This window comes from Aulostomus chinensis, chromosome 14 (assembly GCF_037954235.1).
Source record: "Aulostomus chinensis isolate RoL2024-O1b breed Wild chromosome 14, RoL_Achi_v1.0, whole genome shotgun sequence".
Taxonomy (NCBI): domain Eukaryota; kingdom Metazoa; phylum Chordata; class Actinopteri; order Syngnathiformes; family Aulostomidae; genus Aulostomus; species Aulostomus chinensis.
The window spans coordinates 16,060,760-16,078,960 of NC_141333.1; the positions used below are offsets into that span (position 1 = coordinate 16,060,760).

The 18,201-nt window shown below is 44.2% G+C and overlaps 2 protein-coding genes across 3 annotated transcripts; one reads left to right on the plus strand and one right to left on the minus strand.

The window, feature by feature from the left end:
• LOC147249931 (uncharacterized) lies at positions 1–2,670 on the plus strand. The gene is made up of 5 exons (XM_086224718.1): positions 1–75; positions 1,398–1,488; positions 1,619–1,722; positions 1,812–2,084; positions 2,227–2,670. Exons 2-5 carry the CDS (start codon positions 1,398–1,400, stop codon positions 2,434–2,436), a joined length of 678 nt encoding a protein of 225 aa, XP_086080844.1. The 5' UTR covers positions 1–75; the 3' UTR covers positions 2,437–2,670.
• Positions 2,671–5,018: 2,348 nt separating this feature from the next.
• arhgap45b (Rho GTPase activating protein 45b) lies at positions 5,019–17,656 on the minus strand. Of its 2 annotated transcripts, none has more exons than XM_086224336.1 (24): positions 17,103–17,656; positions 15,819–16,056; positions 15,465–15,647; positions 12,335–12,475; positions 12,027–12,111; positions 11,054–11,126; positions 10,859–10,925; positions 10,410–10,541; positions 10,172–10,233; positions 9,962–10,072; positions 9,759–9,839; positions 9,509–9,676; positions 9,267–9,404; positions 8,982–9,166; positions 8,748–8,869; positions 8,538–8,624; positions 8,232–8,333; positions 7,983–8,146; positions 7,674–7,862; positions 7,459–7,596; positions 7,083–7,348; positions 6,738–6,969; positions 6,095–6,200; positions 5,019–5,910 (listed from the first exon to the last, which is right to left on the minus strand). In XM_086224336.1, exons 1-24 carry the CDS (start codon positions 17,376–17,378, stop codon positions 5,465–5,467), a joined length of 3,792 nt encoding a protein of 1,263 aa, XP_086080462.1. In that variant the 5' UTR covers positions 17,379–17,656; the 3' UTR covers positions 5,019–5,464. The 2 variants fall into 2 exon arrangements, with proteins under 2 accessions (XP_086080462.1, XP_086080463.1); XM_086224337.1 differs by lacking the exon at positions 17,103–17,656 and adding an exon at positions 16,658–17,026.
• Between the last annotated feature and the right edge of the window lie 545 nt (positions 17,657–18,201).

Below are 18,201 nucleotides of genomic sequence, written 5' to 3' on the forward strand. Positions count from 1 at the left end.
GAACACTATTGAGAGAGACAGAGACATTCTTTAATATTTCTTCCTCTCTTCCCCACCAAACGCTTTCTGAAAAAGGTAAGTGGCTAACAAATTGACGAGCTTGTGTGAATCTTGTATCTCATCCAATGTGTAAAGATTCCTACATGTTTGTGTGAAGAGTTCTTTACATATTGAAGTCATTAAAAGTGTTTTTGGAGAGAAATGTATATTTATTTACTCTCCTACCAGCAAACAAGGAGACAAATACCCAGAGACACCTGCTAAAGTCTATTAGCTGTCGGTTAGCTTAGCGCTGTGACTGCCAGCAGTGCACCTTCAACAACAGTCCAAAAACAGCTTCTTCTTAAACGATGTTTTTCTTGCATTTATTAGGACTCAACTTTAGCGTAGTGCTCATGCAATTTTATAATCAGACACAATGAGAGCTATTTTACTGAGTGATTGACCGAGCACCTTCCAACTAAAAAGCGCCAAGTAAAGCCAAACTTTTATCCATTTCAAGAGCTTGAAAAGATGTATGAAATGTATATATTCGAAGTCTTATACAACAACAGAGGCACCTATTGGTTTTAGAACAACTTTATATGAACCATTGTGCTAGCTCCGGTGCTACGCTAAGCTGCGCTAAGCTAACTAGCTAGTCTCTGCGGGTTCCAGCTCCCCAAAGCGCACACAGAGGGAGAAGCGCTTCTCTCTCGTTGGCTGGCAGCGGGAGGACAGATGTTAACCTCTGTAGAGTTAAAAAATGGACAGCACTGCTTGACTTCGTCTATCACTGGAGTCAATAACAGAGAAGAATGTATCGAGAACGCAAGTATTAATGCAAGTTAGTGCTGGTAGGGGTTTGTTCTGACTTTGGTGAGTGTGTTTGTTCTTCAATGTACCCCAGTGTTTGAAGTGGTTCACATTATTTAACAAAGTGAATTCACCAAAATGTACAAGCATGTTGTGCCAGCAGGATGTTGCTTTCAAACCCTTCGAAATGCTATAAAATCCTACTTGATCTCAGTAGATTACCAGGCCGGCATTGTGTTGCCTTTTCGATGATGTTCCTTTTTTGTTGCCGTTGATTTGCTGACGTGTGGCTCCTGGTGAAACTCCCTGCAAATTTCTTTTAAAACAACCATCTGGAATAATCGCGGATATTTTTGCACAGACATGCAGGAGTGTGACTTGTTGATAGCATCTAGTAATTTGTGAATTAAGCAGCACTACAAGCGTGATCATGAAGACCTTCAGAAGGAATGATATTAAAATGCAGGTTAATGAATATTGATGTGATTGAGGTGATGGTAGCGTAGCTTCTTGTAGCTACTTGGTCTGGACCAAGTATGTAAACGCATCAACAAGGTGTTGTGATTGCTTGAGTTATTTCATGTCTGGGCTTCTCCTTCTAGATGCCTCGTGGCCGTGGCCATCGCTCTCGGGCTACAACCTGGTCAACTGTGACCTGGGAGCCACAGGAGCCCCGCTTCCACCATGATGCACGTATGTACCAGCGACTCTGTGCAACATTGCTGTTATTTAAGGTGCCTGTTGTACTCCCTGTTTGGAGAAGCCCTGGTTTACCAAGAATGTCTACGAGTTAAATTTGTGTGTTTCCACTCGTTCATGATAGGCTACGGTACTGGCTACCGGCACGCTGTCCAGAAATGGCCAGTTTCAGAGCTGACTGGAAAAAGCCACAAGCTGATCCTTCCAGTGGAGTCTCCACATCAGAAGGTAGACCTGATGTGGAATTGAAATGAAATCAGTCCAAGTCGGCATGATTTAGTGTTTATTTCTCCAAGCACCTGGTTGTTTTGTTTCAGTTTGGACTGATCGTTGGGGACTCCCACCTGCGAGGAGTCGTGGATGGTTTTGTTAGGATGCCTGAGGGAAGACTGGCCTTCGGTGTGATGTCAACACCAGGGGCCAGCGCCGCTGAGCTGAGGACTGAGGTCCTCCACGCTGTGGTGCCCCGTTCACCCGAGGTCGTCTGCCTCCTGGCTCCTAGCAACAACTTGACGAGGAGCAGGACCATCAGCCAGGCAGGAGCAGACTTCGGCTTGCTCCTGACCACCGTCTGCAGGCGCTGGAGGAATGTAAGTAGATGGTTTTAATGTTTGTTTGTTTTAGTCATTTATTGTTGGGTTAAACGTGATTGCTTGTACACACTCTTAGACATACAAATATAATATTTAAATGTGTACGATGAGCAGTTTGATTTTATCTGTTGTTTTTTAGGTCTTTGTTCTTGACTTCCCTCCACGTCTCAACATTGACGTGGCTCACCAGGAAGCTCTGCGCCGGGAGTTTCAGCACGTGGCTGCACGAAATGGTGAGTGCGTTTGTAAACTGTGCTACTTTTTTATTTGCGATTTTTTTTCCTGGTTGAGGGATTTGAGTTCTTTGTGTCTGATTAGTGGAACTGAATCATGTGTTTCTGTTCTGTGACTTTTCTGTATCGATAGGAAGTCTTTGTTAATAGTTGCATGTGACAGTTGACGTGTTTATCCAAAAATACCTGCACGTTTCTAGAAAATCAAATTCACTGGTAGTTGATGATTTATTGCCTTTTGCTGGTTACAGTTTGTGAAAGTTACATTTCCACAGTTACACTGTATTTTGAACCATCTGTCAAAAACCCATTATCAGCTTTTGCAGAACCAAAAGGGTCTCCATGATCTGTCCAGGCATTTTAATAATTAGTGATTGTGATGTTTATTGAAGGTGTGAAGTACGTGCCTGTTGCTGAGCACTTCCCCCTGCAACGCCGTGAGCTGTGGTGCAGAGATGGCGTAAGTAAACCCCATGTTGTTGTTGAAGTGTGTGACATGCATCTCTTTGTAGCTGACAGTAAAAGTTCATGGATTCAAAGTCCAGTGTTGATTTTGTCCATTAACGTTGAATGTGTTGTTTGTGAAGGTTCACCTGAGTGACAGCGATGGGATGAAGATCCTGATGAGGCTGCTGGTCTCAGCTGCTCACCGGCAGCTGTAGACATCAAGCCAGCAGGATCCGGTCCCTCACAGACCCAGAGGTGACGGGTACAGCCCACCTCTGGGTGGAGAGAGGAGCACAGGTGGAGGCAGACTGGGACGGGACACGGAGCGTCCACGACCTCAGAGACCCAGAGGTCACTGGTGTTGGTGTGACTGATGACGGGGACAGAGGAAGTCTGGACGGAGGACCTCCAGGTAGGAACTCCTGACTAAAGTGTGGATTTGATAGATGGACGCAGTGTTGGTGGTTTAGAATGATGTTTTTAATGAGGATGCTGGATGATGAGAGAATCAACTCAACCCTGTATTGTCTTTCTCCTCCCTAGTCAAGGGTGAGAGCCCCCCCACCTCCTCATCCCTCTCTTCTCCTCGGGTGGCAGCAAAATCTCGCGCGGGGGTGTGGTCAGGCAACGTCAGGGTCCTGGTGCCCCTCCTTGACCCTGTTCACTCATGAGACCGGTGCAAAGAGACCAAGGTAGACCAGCCTTTATATCTGGGCGTAGCCTTGGTGGAGCAGGTCTCTTCAGGTAAGTAATGTTTAGCATGTTACCATGGCAACAAGCTAAATGCACACATACATTTAACATGGCGACATTTTAGAAAATACACTTTATAGCCCTTCATCAAAAGAGCAGGACAAGAGGACAGACACATTTGTGTCCTGCATCAGAGACCAGCTCACTGCTAGTTAGCTTAGCACAATCAATAGCAGATGGTGATAAATAGAGCCTTTGACTTCGAGTTCATCTTTTCATTTTAAACCAGCAATGTTTTAAACATTAAACCTACAATAACTTAGTCCTCTAAAATCTTCTCCTTTAGCACTCCAGGGGTTCTTTTTTCCTTCATTGCAACAGCATTTTAACATCCATTTGAATGACATTCAACAACACAACACACACCGTTCTATGTAGCTTTAACACACTTGTGAGGTCCTCCTATACCATAACAGACATTTGCATATGAACATCAAATGCTGTTGCTAATGAAGGTTTTCTTTCCCCAAATGTCATAAAAAAGCAAAAGACACTGGTAGAGGTACTTCCATACAACTGGAATGGGGTTCAACTCCCTGCGGTGTCCATGCTTCCAAGTATGACATTATTTACTCCATGCAGTCGTAAGATTTTTAATAAGCATTCATGTAGTTTTCATGTAACTTTAGAAATATGTGCATCTTATATCATTTTATGCTGCAAATACCTTCTGAAGCTTGTGAGTATTGCTTGGGTCTACTGGGTTCATACGTTTTACTTCTAGTCATCAACAAATGCATTCATGTATTTTTTTTATGCGTTACTTTTGAAATCAGCTGCTTTTATTTGTCCTGCAGGAGGTCTGTCGGTCACAGTCAAAGAAAGAGAAAAATATATACTTGTTTGTTACGTGAAAGAAACAAAGCTCATCCTCATGGAAATGAACGACTTAGATTTGGTGTGACTGTAAAGTGGCTCACTTTCAACAAAATTTAGGGGGCAATGGAAAAGGAGTGTAAGACACCAACCTCCAAAAACAAAACTTCCATCATGTGTCACAGAAAGCTTATATCTTAGTTCCACAAGCATATTTGCTCCTTGAGGAACAGAAGTGTTCAAGGAATGACAAAGCAAATGCCATTTCTAGACAAGTCATAATTTAAAAAATCTAACAAAACAATGAGTTTTGCTGAATGTATTAGTAGGTACTTGTATATATATGTCTGTACATCTAGTTCAGTTTTAGCCATTTAAAAGTCAAGAACTGGCTGCAGGGGGTCCCTTATTTTTAACCGCAAAATTTACAGTTCTGTGCTGATCGTTAAAAAAATAAACCAACTTCTTATCTGGACTGATATCGCAACACATTTGAGGTGTTGTGAAAATGGTTGGAAAATGTGGTTTTTTTTGTGTGTGCGCCTACTTTACTCACTTTCGGTACACTTTCTTCAACCATCAGCCTCGTGTCATCTGTCCATCAGTCACCGTAAATCTCATCTGGGAGAAGAAAAAAAACCACAACCCTGCTTTTTTAAATTAAAAAAAATCAAATCAGACAGACATTTTTCATTAGTTTATTAAAATAGAACATCAACAATAAGACGATACAGGCAACATTTATAAGCAGACCACTTGTTTAAAACTTAATTTGTAAAATTTCAGTGCTGAATTGAAACCAGCAGCACTTAAACTTGCTTTGAAAATTTCCGTTGTACACTTCCAGATACCCACTGTCACTCCAGTGTCAAAGAGTAAAACAATTCAGAATAGAAACCAGCACAAAACGTATTTTAAATCACTTGACTCCAGGCCTCTTACAATAACAAGAGCAAGAAGAGTGAGGGCCACAAGAGGCAGACACAGCTGCAAATGCAGCTGCAGCTTCAAAGATAAAAAACATTTGAATGTGCGCCACAAAACTCTCCCTTTCAGCTTGAGTTTTTATGAATTCAACACCAGACGACTGTTGCTCAGACTTTCCACGCGCTCATTCTGATAAAGATCTCAGACAAACTCAGGCTCACTGTCCCTGTTTCTAGTCAAAGGTAACTTCTTCCCACACAGGTGGGTCCGCGGGAGCCCAGGCAGGCTTGGTACTGGGGAGCAGGGGTAGTTGTTGTTGGACTGGTTCACGTTAAGCTTAGCCAGTGAGGTGCTCAGAATCCTCTCCGTCCTGGAGTCATCATCTGGGGGCCCGTTATCTGGCAGAGCCGGGGGCTCTCCTCCCTCTGGGTTATCTTGGTCCTGGTCTGTATCAGTGTGGGTCGCAGAATGGCTGGACAGGTCCAGACTGTCCCTGTAACTCAGCTGCTCGTCATCGTCCACACTTAGCTGGCTCTCCTGCTTCCTCATCCGGCTCTGGGAGGATGCCATCCTCTGGCCGCTCTCATCCACCTCTGAGTCTGAGTCAGGAAGCTGCTCACTTGAGCCCATTGACCCTGAAGAAGTACCTTAAATAGATGGACGAAGCCAGCAGCATCAGACGGGGGAACAAGACTGATTTCAAACAGACAGGTTTAGGCTTCTTTAAAAGTAAATCCTTTTATGATATGGCCATTCAACTACTTTTAAATGCCACTCAAAGCAATGGATGAAACAGACAATTTACACAACGTAGGCTGCATGAATACTTACAACATCCTTCATCCACTTTGTCCAACTCTGGTTTGCTCTGCCCCTCTTGGCCTTCATCCTCCTCTCCATCAGCACAGCTCTGGGTCTTGTCATCAGCACCGCTGCTCTGAACCAGGGCAGAAAAAGACAACGTCATACAACAAGGAGGGCAATGTCACAGTTGTCTTGTTGTTTTTTGGCTCCATGTTACTGACATGAAACATGGAAATCAAAAGGAACGGCTGGAACACCAAATCAGGACAGGCGTTAGCAGCTCTGTCAGCTTGGAAGGCCCCTGGCTCTTTCAACTAAACGCTAGAATCAATATGCTAACCGACTCGCCATCTTTATTTATGTGTTAGCATGCTAACATTTGCAACTTAGCACTAAACAATTAAAACCTTAGGCTGATCATAAATAAAATTTAAAATAAACTCAATTTCAGGCGCACATCACATGACGCGTCCTGTTAATATGAAAGAAGAAAGGTGAATGAGCAAATGTTATGACTGTAAAATGTGCATCTCTGTCTGGGTTGTTCATGTAATAATGTGTCCCCCCCCAAAAGTCAATCGATATAAAAAAATTGTCTTAACATTTTCCACATATTTTGTGATACTGAAGCACATTTAGGGAGATGATCACTGGATGCTGAGGCCCCTACCTGCTGAGTGGAGGAGGCCGCAGAACGGCAGGGTTTCTGGGAGGTCTTTGACTGGAAGATGGAGGAGTAGAAGACTATGAGGGCCTCCACAATTCGGGCCTGGTGGGGGTAATCGACCAGAGAGGACAGGGAAATGGTGGCCCCGGTAGGTCGAGGACGCATCAGGGAGGGCCCAAATACAATACCCAAGTTACTGGGACTCATCTTGTTGTCCTCCTCCAGCTCTGCAATCCTGTAAGATTGTGGGAAGAGTGTCATGAGAGCAGCTGTTGTTCTATTACTACTAGTTGTCTTAGTTTTAAAAGAAATGTTCATGTTTGCAGAGGAACTGGTGTAACAACTGACCTACGCAAATGGCGAACGAGGTAGCGTAGTGTAGCAATGTTTGCCTTGGGCAGCTCCTTCAGAAGCTCTCTCAGTTTGTCCACTAGGACCAGGACCTCTGGCTCTGTGTCAGGGCCCAGATCCACCAGTTCTGAACCCCTGCCCGTTCCTTGGTGACTCCCACTGGACTCCTCTCCTTCTGCTGGGTCTCCTTCACTCTGCAGACTCTCCTTGGCCAGTCCCATCAGACTATTGTACAGGCGGAAAGGCATGATGGGTTCTGGAAGCTGGAGGTGAAGAACAGAGACCACAACATTTGAGGTCAACCAAAAAAAAGGTCCAGTAGTCAGTTTCACTGGCTTCCACCCTTGCGTGTGCCTGTGCAGGCTTCTGGTACCTGTCTGAGGTAAAGCTTGAGCACGTTGCTAATATCGTGTGGCGAACACTGAGACAGCTCGACCAGCTCTTTGCCGTTCTCGAAGGCCTGGCACAGCTTCTCCACACGAGTCTTCACCCCGTTCACCCTGTAGATGCCCTGCAGGCAGGAAGCAATTTCAATATGTCTGTGCCTGACAGAAACAATTTTGGCAGCATGAATAACGGCGTTCTCACCTTCATCTTCAGCGCCCGTCGCTCTATCTCAGAGATGCACTTTGTGATAATGAAGGGGATGCCGTCGCTGGCACAGCTGGCTACCTGGGAGAACTCCCTGCCAAACAGCTGCAGACGACCCTGCAGCTTCTTATGGCCACACTGGATCGCCAGAGTCTCCAAACATCGCTTGTGACATGCCAGGAAACACTGCAAGGGCACAGAAGATGAAAATTTGTCAAACTCTCAATGAGAAGCGTCAAAAGCTGCACATTCGCTTACTGAAATACATTTGAGGACTTGAACTGCTGTCTACAGATCAATACTGACCTCCTCACACTCAGCTCCCTGGAAATAAACGTAGCTGTCACACTCGCGGCACTTAGCAGGAGTTCGCAACTTCCTCAGTCGGTGGGTCTGAGCAGCCTTAGACAGGCCGACATTTCGGAAAGGTCTGGTGGACACCACCACATCGGGATCCATGCCATTAATATCTAAGGGTAAGGAACAAAACACCTGTAGTCTTAAGAGAGGTCATGTATTGTCCATAGGAATGGAGGGGCAAACTGTGTATCTTACTTTGGCTTTCAAACGAGGACACATTCCCGTCTTTCTCATCTGCATCCTCATTGGATGACATGGTTCCAGTGGACGACGTCCGAGCCATTTTACTAATGTCAGCTAGAAGAAATTCATAGCGCTCAAGTATGTGCCTTTGTGAAGATATTCCTCTTAGCTTGTTTTACACACGTGTGTGCGTATATACATACATATATATCTATACACACACACACACACACACACACACACACACACACACACACACACACACACGTGTGTGTTTGTGTGTGAGATATGTGTATTCTAACTGTTAAACTTGCTTACTTGTGCTGGTGGTGGGAGACTCCAGGCCTCCGTCTCCTCCAACACTGTCATCACTCACTGTTGAACCCCATGACTTGTGACCCTGCCCTGCACACAACAAGAGGAGACTTATCAGACATGATGCTTCCTACCTTCATGCAACCTTTACAGGCACTTTCTACTTCATTTTCTTCCACTTCGCTGTGTCTAGGAGCATCAGGTATCACTAACTCTTGCGTTGGCCGTCCATGTCTCTGGTATCCCCGGATGGTGTTTCCACATTGATGACCGGACCGTCTGTTTGACTTGGTTGCTCTGTGTTGAAACTGTCATTCCGCGGTCTGTGGCCATGGCTGCAATGATTTAACATGACAACATCATAAAAGTAAAGAAACAACTTCAAGTTCCTGTAAATTGTTACCATAATTAAAAAATAATTTTGACTTGACTAATTGAAGCTCTTACTGTGGAATGGTGTAGGCCTCAAATGTGTAGCTAACTATGGGCTCGTCCGGCAGCTGCAGATCTCGCACGTGGGCGGCGTACTGCTGGCCCGGGTCATACAGCTTACTGCTTTCACACAGAGTCTGGTAATGGACGGGAAGTGCTACTGTCTGCATGTGCATGAGCTGGTAGTAGGAGATGGTCGCCTGTTGGAAGGAAAAAAAAAAAACTTCTAACATTGCTCATCAAGTACAAAGACGGGGAAAAAATAAAGAGTTGAAAAAGGTCAAATGTCTTCATCCTGACCGAGCGGAGGGTTTGGTCACTCTGCTTGATGACGTCCTGCAGCTGCCTCAGCACCGTGACCTTGGTGTGCTCTAAATCCATCATCTGAACTGAAGCATCTGCTATGCATGTCTTGTAGGTTGCTTCTGCCTCGTCTGCCTATACAAACAAACACGCACTTTCATATTGCTGCATGCTACTGAACTTTTTGAAGCTGCAAATTAACAATCGCAAATAATAAATCATAGAAGTTGTGCTGGGACCTTGTTGCGAGCCTCTTCCTCCAGTCTTTTCTTCCTCTCCACTGACTTGGCAGTGGACCCTCCTCCCTCCTCCTCTGCTCGGCTGGCGGCGGTTTTGGCCTTGTCATACTCCTCGCAGCGGGCCATGTAGGTTTGCTTGGCCTTGCGCAGGTTCACCTCGCACTCCATCTAAAAGCAATCACATAAATTCTGGTCATTTCTATTTGTAATGAGAAATTCAAGCCCGCATCTACGAGGGGACGGATCATACCAGTTTTCTCTTCGCTCGACTCCATTGCTCTTTGATATCCTTCCGTCTCTTTTCATGCTCCTGTTTACGCTGCATCAGAGGCTACCCACACACACACACACACACACACAGAGGTTTATAGAAAGATAAACATAAAGATGTCTGATAATGGATAGTGTGACACATTATTACAAAGGAGAATCAAAAAAAAAAAATTCCAGCACCTGAATGAATGTCTGGTTGTGGAGGGTGGTGTTGGCCTGCTGCAGCCCCACACTCTGCTCCTGGTCCTGCTCCAATGCCAGAGAGTAGATGGAGAAGAGGGGCATGTGTGGCTGGAATATGAGAGATAATGTTTGATAGTTGGAAAAAGACTGGGATTCAATGAAATACCATATTAAATTATATGTAGAAGAGAAATAAATACGGTTTACATGTGTTATATTGTGTTTGCAGGACTGATACAATCTCTGGAGACCTTTGGAGAACTCCATCTCTGGTTAAAGAAAACAAACAAAGTTGTTTATTATCAATTAGAAAACCCCAAATCCAAACATGAGCTCCCAAGTTTAGCATTTGAGAAGCTTTCTTACAAATGTTACAATAAATAACATTGCAGGATGGAGTTGTCTGTCTCTTGTCCATTTTTTTTTTTTTGCCACAGCCTCTTACCCAGTGAAGTTCGCTTTTCCACGTAACTTATCAGGTCTTTCATGTACTTTGAGATGGTTTTGGCGTAGTGCAGAGCAGAGTCCACCCCTCCCTCACTGCGCTGCAGGATCACATCCACTTCCTCTACACCGCCTACATGTCCACACGCACACAAACATTACTGCACAGTTCTTTACAACATACACAGCTCTCATAGCAAGGGTAAGAAGAAGCACAGCACAATCTTGTGCTCACTTTACAATGACTGCTTTATTTAACCAATTTCTTGTCTATAAGTGTTGTGTCAGGACTGTTGTGCACAGTTATGCTGCACCACAGCATTACACCAGCAGGGGGAGTCCAGCCATGGACAATGCATCATTTGGACTGTGACTAACAGAATATGAAATGATCAAAATGATGTCTTCATATTCAAGTTTAAATTAGTGGAAGAGCGACAAGTTGCCTACCCGTGTCCTGTTGCTCGCTCCTGAACTGGCTGCCGTCTGCCGATGCAGAGTACAAGTTCTCCATTGACTACACAGCAAAAAGACGATTAATTATTGAGAGGCACGGATTAAGACATGTCATCCTCTGAGGGAGCTTTCTAGTAACCTGGTGCTACCAATGCTATTTTAGAATGGGTTGATGGGAAATCCACTCACCCGGCTCTTCTCGGTAGGCAGCAGGGAGAGCAATGTGCTGCTGTCCACCTCGCCCATCAGCAGTTCAGACACACTGGTGAGACACACAGAGACACAATAAGGGTGCATTATGGGAGAGCGTGGACCAATTTGACAATTAGCCTCTGCTTGTTGATAAAATTGTCTTATGAGACCAAACAAAGAGAGGAAATGATACAAATGAGTTTAATCTCAGGAGTTTCTTTCGTCTTCATGCTACCCTAACTGTAATGCTTTGTTTTTCAAAAATCAGTGACATACAGGCATTTTGGTTGATTTATTTGACTTGTGCTGTTGCCACACAGAAAAGTTGAATCTCTATTCTGCAACTTGCTGTTGAAAGTAGTTAAACAACGGAAGAGAGAAGGAGTGAATGAGGAAACAGACTTGTCAGGCAGATTTCAACTGTCTCTGCCAGACACTTCCTCCTACAGCCTTCTGACCAAGACAGGGCACAGACAAGCATGGGATCACTTCTTAGCTGCAACTAAACTACATTACTCAGGATCAGGTAAGATGTTCCATTGCAGGGGAAAAAAGAAAACAATGTTACAGCATGCTGGGCTTTCAGTGTAAAGCACTCGTGATTTCTCAGTTCCGCAAGCCGTTGTGATCTCAGCAGCCAGGTGGTGAACAACATTTGAGTTCTGGTTTTGTGTCATCTCCTACAAGAAATACCACTTCCTGTTTTCAACTCTGCCTCATGCAAATGTGTCACCATCACCACACTTCTCTAATGTTCTCAACAACAGACTTTGTACACAGTAACACACAGCTCCACTGGATTTGTCCGTAAAACGTAACATAAAGGTAAACCACATTTTTCAAACTCCATTGCAGGGTAAATAACACAGGTTTTAAATGATCTTGAGGTTTGTGGATGATTTTAACAGTTTTACATTAGAAAGGTGGTAACTGCAGAATCAAACAATGAAGAGGTGAACTTTCTACTCACTTGCTGCTAAAAGCAACTGCAATGGTCTCAATTGCCTTCTCGAAGTCCTTTTTGTCGGCCTCATTACACACCTCATAGTGGAAACCTGACAAAAAAATCACAACAGTCTTAATCTGTAGATGGAACATTCTAGATTAAATGTATTATCTATGAATACATCAACAGTTTCTTTTCTGTGACATTCTTATTGACCTCATTTGAACCTGCTATAAACCCAACAACTTCAAAGAACCAACACTAAAGAAAATTGTCAAAAGTGATTAATAAATGGCTTTTTTCATCTGTTTGAAGGTGTGTTCATTGCTGACCTTTGACCTTGGATATGAGTTTGCCAGCAGCGGTAAGGATTTCCACCGTGTTGAGCAGAGGGTAGGTGTTGATGACCTGTCTAAGCACCCGCAGCACCTCCCCTAAACACTCATGGGCGACAGGCCGCTGACTCTCTTTGCCTGGACGAGAGAGGGACAACAAGATGTGAAGAGACTCATCAAAGTTTTGGAGGTCTGATCACTTCAACAAGCAGATAGACTAAAAAGTGGCTGTCTTTTCTGTTTCTCTTATTTTTATAGCACAGACTAAGTCAATGAAGGTCCTTCAGGGAAGCCATTTATCTGTATAAATGCAATTTGAAAACCATTTAATTGTCAGATAATTAGGCCATCTATCGCAGTCGACAGTTCTGAAACGGCTTTGTTCTCGTCTGTTCACACCTTCAACCACTAGCAGATAAACCTACTGGTTTCGTTGCAAAAAGGTAGATAATGCAGGATGCTCTGCAGGCGAGCGTGTCCTTGAATGCACCAAGGGAGAGCGGTGCATCGCTGGACACGAAATGTTAATTTAGGTGTATGTGTCTGGAAAAAACAACAACAACAACAAAAACCCTAGCTCAGTTACCTCCATCTTGACCTGATACAACTGATTGCATGTAGGGCTGCAGCTAACAATTGTTAAATTTTTTTTTGGACATTTTGATAAAAACGTCAATTTATCGCCTGTCAAAACAGTAGCAGACTTCCTTTTGATCAATCGATTGATGGATGAATTGTTGCAGTTCTATTTGCATGAGACCTCATGCAGGGACTCTATCATTTTAGGTATTTCATGAATTGTTTTTTCCTCTTGACACAGAGGCTTAAGGTCTGAGGTCTTTGAGTTTTTATTCCATGTCTGTCTGCTATGTGGGCTGAGAGATGGAGATTGGGTAGGAAATTGATGACATTTATTTACAGAACTGTTCTAGGTTTTTCCAGGCATTAAAGATGAGATAAATTTGAAGCTAATAATTTAAGAGGGGAGTTTTAGAATTGTGGGTACAAATAAATCATCTTGTGGGAAACCCAATCCAGCACTGTTGGAAGTGCAGCACTAAATTCCTGCAGTCAATATTTGACCAGGGGACATAAATAAGTATAAAAATGCCCATCAGTAATGCTGACGCCTGGTTTTCTGTCTCTAAAAGACTGTAGCAGACGGTCTGGGCAGACAGGACACTGACAAAAGTCAAAAAGGTGACCGTGTCAGACAGGTCAGGCTTAGCAGCCCTGGTGCTCTCTTCTGCTTTGATTTCAGCGCCAACACATCTGCATCCTCACCCCCATCCTCTATATCGCTCTGTCACACATGAACATTTTTTTTGGTCTTATGTTACAATCTCTTATTCCACCAATTGATGAGACGTGTCTCCTTGAGGCCACCAAAGGACCGCTGATCCCACCGCTGTTTGTCTGAAACAGAGTGTCAGTGTGTGTGTGTGGGAGCAGCAGATACAGTAGGAGCAACTTGGAGGACACAGCTGAAAGAGAATCAATCATGTGATCATTGATCTTGTATATAGAACACCAAAAGCATTATGTGTTTGTATGACGTTTTCTCTAATGTTGTTGTTGTCGTCGTCGTCTTGTTCCTGATATTGCGTGTAATGTTTATTATGTGTTTTATTGACTCCTTGCCAAGGGACCACAGATGCACACTGGCTATCAAGCGAACTCTGGTATAGAACCGGTTCTGTATATGGTCCCTGTAAACTAAACTAAGCTAAACTTTGAGCCAGAGAGGATGTGGTTCACTCCGGGGTTATGCAAGATACTCATTCTGGTGCTGCACAACATCTGCTTCAAGACTCCACTTGACACTATAGATGTACAAAAGTAGCTTCTGTCGGTGGAGGATCCTGCATCACAGCCGACAAAACTAATCAGATGAGGCGGCAGCACATTACAGTGATGCAGCTAGACTATCAGGACAGGAAATATGGACAGGCTGTTCTGTCAGATGCTATCCATCATGGCTTCCTGTTTAGAAAGCTTGGGCTGGGTGGAGAATGTGACAGAACAGACACTGAGAGAAACAAGCTAACGTTCTGTCTCTACTGAACATCAAATCTTTGGCATGGAGGAATGAAACTGTTGTAGCGATTTCAACTCAACTCTAAAGTAATACTGGAAGCAGGTGGTGCTATGTTAAAACAGGTCGTATTGGCACTGCGCCATTTTTGAGGTGTCACCGACGTGCAGGAGGACGAGTGTGTGTAGAAGGCAGCAGTAAACAAGAAGCTGGCTTCCTGCTGGAGGAGAGTGTGGTTAATCGCCACAGAAACACAGCCCTTCATTTGGAGAGGGAGGAAACAAGTGGAGGGTGGCCCTGCCCTTTCATCAGTCCAACCCGCCCTCAAAACACATGTAAGAGTGAAAGAAGCCCCTAGTGGATGTCAGAACAGGAAGACTAGAACTGTGCCCATGAGATAACATGCTTTGCATCATGACGGAGGATTTACAAGTTCACACTGGGGATGCGCGATAACATCCCCACATCATCCTAAGTCAGGGGTGTCAAACTGGTCCAGTAAGGGTCGTGTGGCTGCAGGTTTTCATTCCAACCGAGCAAAAGCAACACCTGATCCAAAAAATGAGCTGTGTGGACACAGCTTGATTGATTTCAGTAGAATCAGGTGTTGCTTTTGCTCGGTTGGAATGAAAACCTGCAGCCACACGACCCTTACTGGACCAGTTCGACACCCCTGTCGTAAGTGGAAGATACTGGAACCCCCTCGGTATCGGCCCAGTTTTGCTCAAGCGAAAACTATTATTTTTTTCCAATTCCCAAATTTAAATAAACAAATAAACATTTTTTAATACAAATAATACCAAGATTTGTTAATTCCCGCAATCTGCAAATAAGTTGCAAAATATTGGCATATCAGATATCGACAAAAATATTCAATATTGTGCACTTTCTAGTTCGGACTAATCAGAAATAAGTCACCAGGCATCACGCACGGCTACACATGCATGGTGATATTCAAATCAAACTATTATTCACGTCTTTTCTGTGACTCATCATTGAGAACAAAGCTCACGCCTCAGATTGTGAAATATTGTGAGCTTTTCTTGTGCTGACTTGAACCTCCTGCTTGATGGTTATGGACTACATGGTTACCTTCAGCCAGCACCACATCCTTCAGTTTCTCCACGGCCTCAGCGAAGCGAGCCACGTCTCTCAGCAGGGCTGGGATGTCTTCTACTTCAATAGCTGTGCTCTCAGGACCCTCAGACGGAGGGGGTGGGGTCAAGGCTCCTTTCCCCTGGCCTCTAGTGAACACCCATGACTGCAGCGGGAAACCTGCCAAGATTCAGATTGCGTCTGGGGTCATGATTTCATCAGCATGTGATACTTGCTACTGCTTTTCTCTGTTTTATATCTTTGACATGTCTGTGTGTTTGCAAACATGTTAAAGAAAGAACAAGCAATTTAAATAGGTTGCTGTGGTGACAAATCAATGTGTTCAATCACCTGCAGCGCTGGCGTGTCTGCTCAGGGCTGTAGGCCTCTTCAGGGTGGCCACAGGAGATGGGCAGCCCACTCCTTGCATTGTCGCCAGCTTACTGTGCTGGGTGCTTGGGGTACCGGGGCAGGACATGGAGGGGTCATGTGACCCAGCAGAGACTGGGTTGAGCATTGCAGAGGATGGTGATGAGGAGAGTGTGACATCGCCAGCATCTTTGCGAGGCTGCTCCTGGAGAATGGACAGCTAGAGAGAGAGAGAGAGAGAGAGAGAGAGAGAGAGAGAGAGAGAGAGAGAGAGAGAGAGAGAGAGAGAGAGAGAGAGAGAGAGAGAGAGAGAGAGAGAGAGAGAGAGAGAGAGAGAGAGAGAGAGAGAGAGAGAGAGAGAGAGAGAGAGAGAGAGAGAGAGAGAGAGAGAGAGAGATCAACAGCTATACATTCAGCTGGACCTCACAAGATGACCTTAAACACAGTGTTGTTGGTAAACACACATGAAGACTTTCACAAGATCCTGTGTAGCATTATGCAACACTTCCTGAACCCAGGCTGTTGTAGGGTGCGGCAAAGCCAGTGAGGTGAAGAAACACAGAAGACAGGACTGTTTGGAAAAAAAAAGATAAGTAATATTTACAGGAACCCTCTAACCCACTAACACCATAGAAATAAAAAAGACATGAAGAAGTTGACTTGTCTCACACTTATACCTGGCTTAACTTTAAGGAAATCTGGGTTCAAGCGTCACTACTTAATGCTGCTTTTTTCCTTTATGGTTTAGACTGTTCCAAGCTTCAAAACAAGGGATCAATGATGACTGCTCTGATGATGATGATGATAAAGTATGTACCTACCTGCTTCAGCAACACCTGCTTGTTGGGCAGTATGTCCAGTCTGTCCTTGACTCTAGACTTGCATTTCTTGATTCTCTGACCAGTAGAATAAGGGTTGTAGCTATTTTTACTACCGCGTTTCAGCATATCCATCCCCTTAGAGCTCTGTTCTCACTCTAACTAAACTGATATTTTCAAAAACACACAGATTCACACAAAAGTCAATAAATACCGATAATATCCCTCACACACTTTCCATCCCTCCTCTAAAAAAAAAAAAAAAAAAAGCAACAACCCTTGTTTAAAAAAGTCAAATAAGCCTGCTCTCACACACCCCATCTGTAGCCAGTCCTCTCCAAATGAAGGTCATTTGATACAAACACACACACACACACACACACACACACACACACACACACACACACACACTAGTTACAGTCACAAACCAGAAGTGATGCGTACTCACAGACGGGACGCTACTATGGGGCCCGGGGCTTCCTGCTCGACTCTTCTTCGAGATAGAGGGCGTCTTGATTAGTTCCCGTTTCTTCCTCGTGAACATCTTCAGAGTTCCTTTCCCGTCCATCCTGACCTCTTTGAGTTTCAAGTATAGTCCCCCCACCCACCCCCCGACTCGCCACTTGGGTGCTGTGCCTCCTAAACTCAGCGGGACCTCGGTGCCATCCAGCCCGATCCTCCGTAGCGGTTTCTGTCTGTCTGTCTTCCTCCTGTTGTCGCACATGAAGCCGCGCAGACTCACTGACGCAGAGACAGACAGCTCGCCGCAAAGCGGCTCTGCGCTCGCGGCATCCGTTGTGCGCGTACGCGTTTCCTCAGGGGGGGAGAGGTGAGACACACGAGTGGAAGACGATTAGTCGACTGATTATGATTCGGTTTTTATTTAGGAACTGTTTTATAATTAAGTTTCACCTTTCGTGGAGAATAAGGTAAAGTTAACAGCGTCCTGACGCTAGGAAACAAAACGCCGACGTTAGCAATCAACTCATCGTTACACACACGTGCGTTTTCACCATGTGACCTAAAGGTAACCATCCGCCGCTTCTGTACACCTGCTCAAGACATGAAAATAAACCCTCAAGTTGAAAAATGTTTACTTTCAAGGAAGCAAAGTGTTTCTTGAACATTAAAATCCTTAAATTTCTGCCCACTTTTCTTACTCACCCTCTTTGAAAAATATAACACGAAGATTTGGTTCCAAAATATTTGACGTTACATATTTATTCATATTTTCTGTTTAGCGGAGAAAATTTGCAACGTAGAAAGACGAGGGAATGCGAATATTTGACCAGGATGGAACTCCCAATTATCACATATTTATGAAATGTAATGAAATAAGGTTTAATTCATTTATTTGAAATTATAAATTGTGCCGTCCATAAAAAAAGTATTGCTTATTATGCAGCGATTCAACTCGTTCAGACTTTTTTGAATAATAAACCAGTGAAAGAGATTCACTGGTGAGTGGACCGAAGTATGACAAAAACATAAAAAAAGACATTTATGGGGGGGGAAAGCCACCTAAGAGTGGTATTGTAACTGCATCA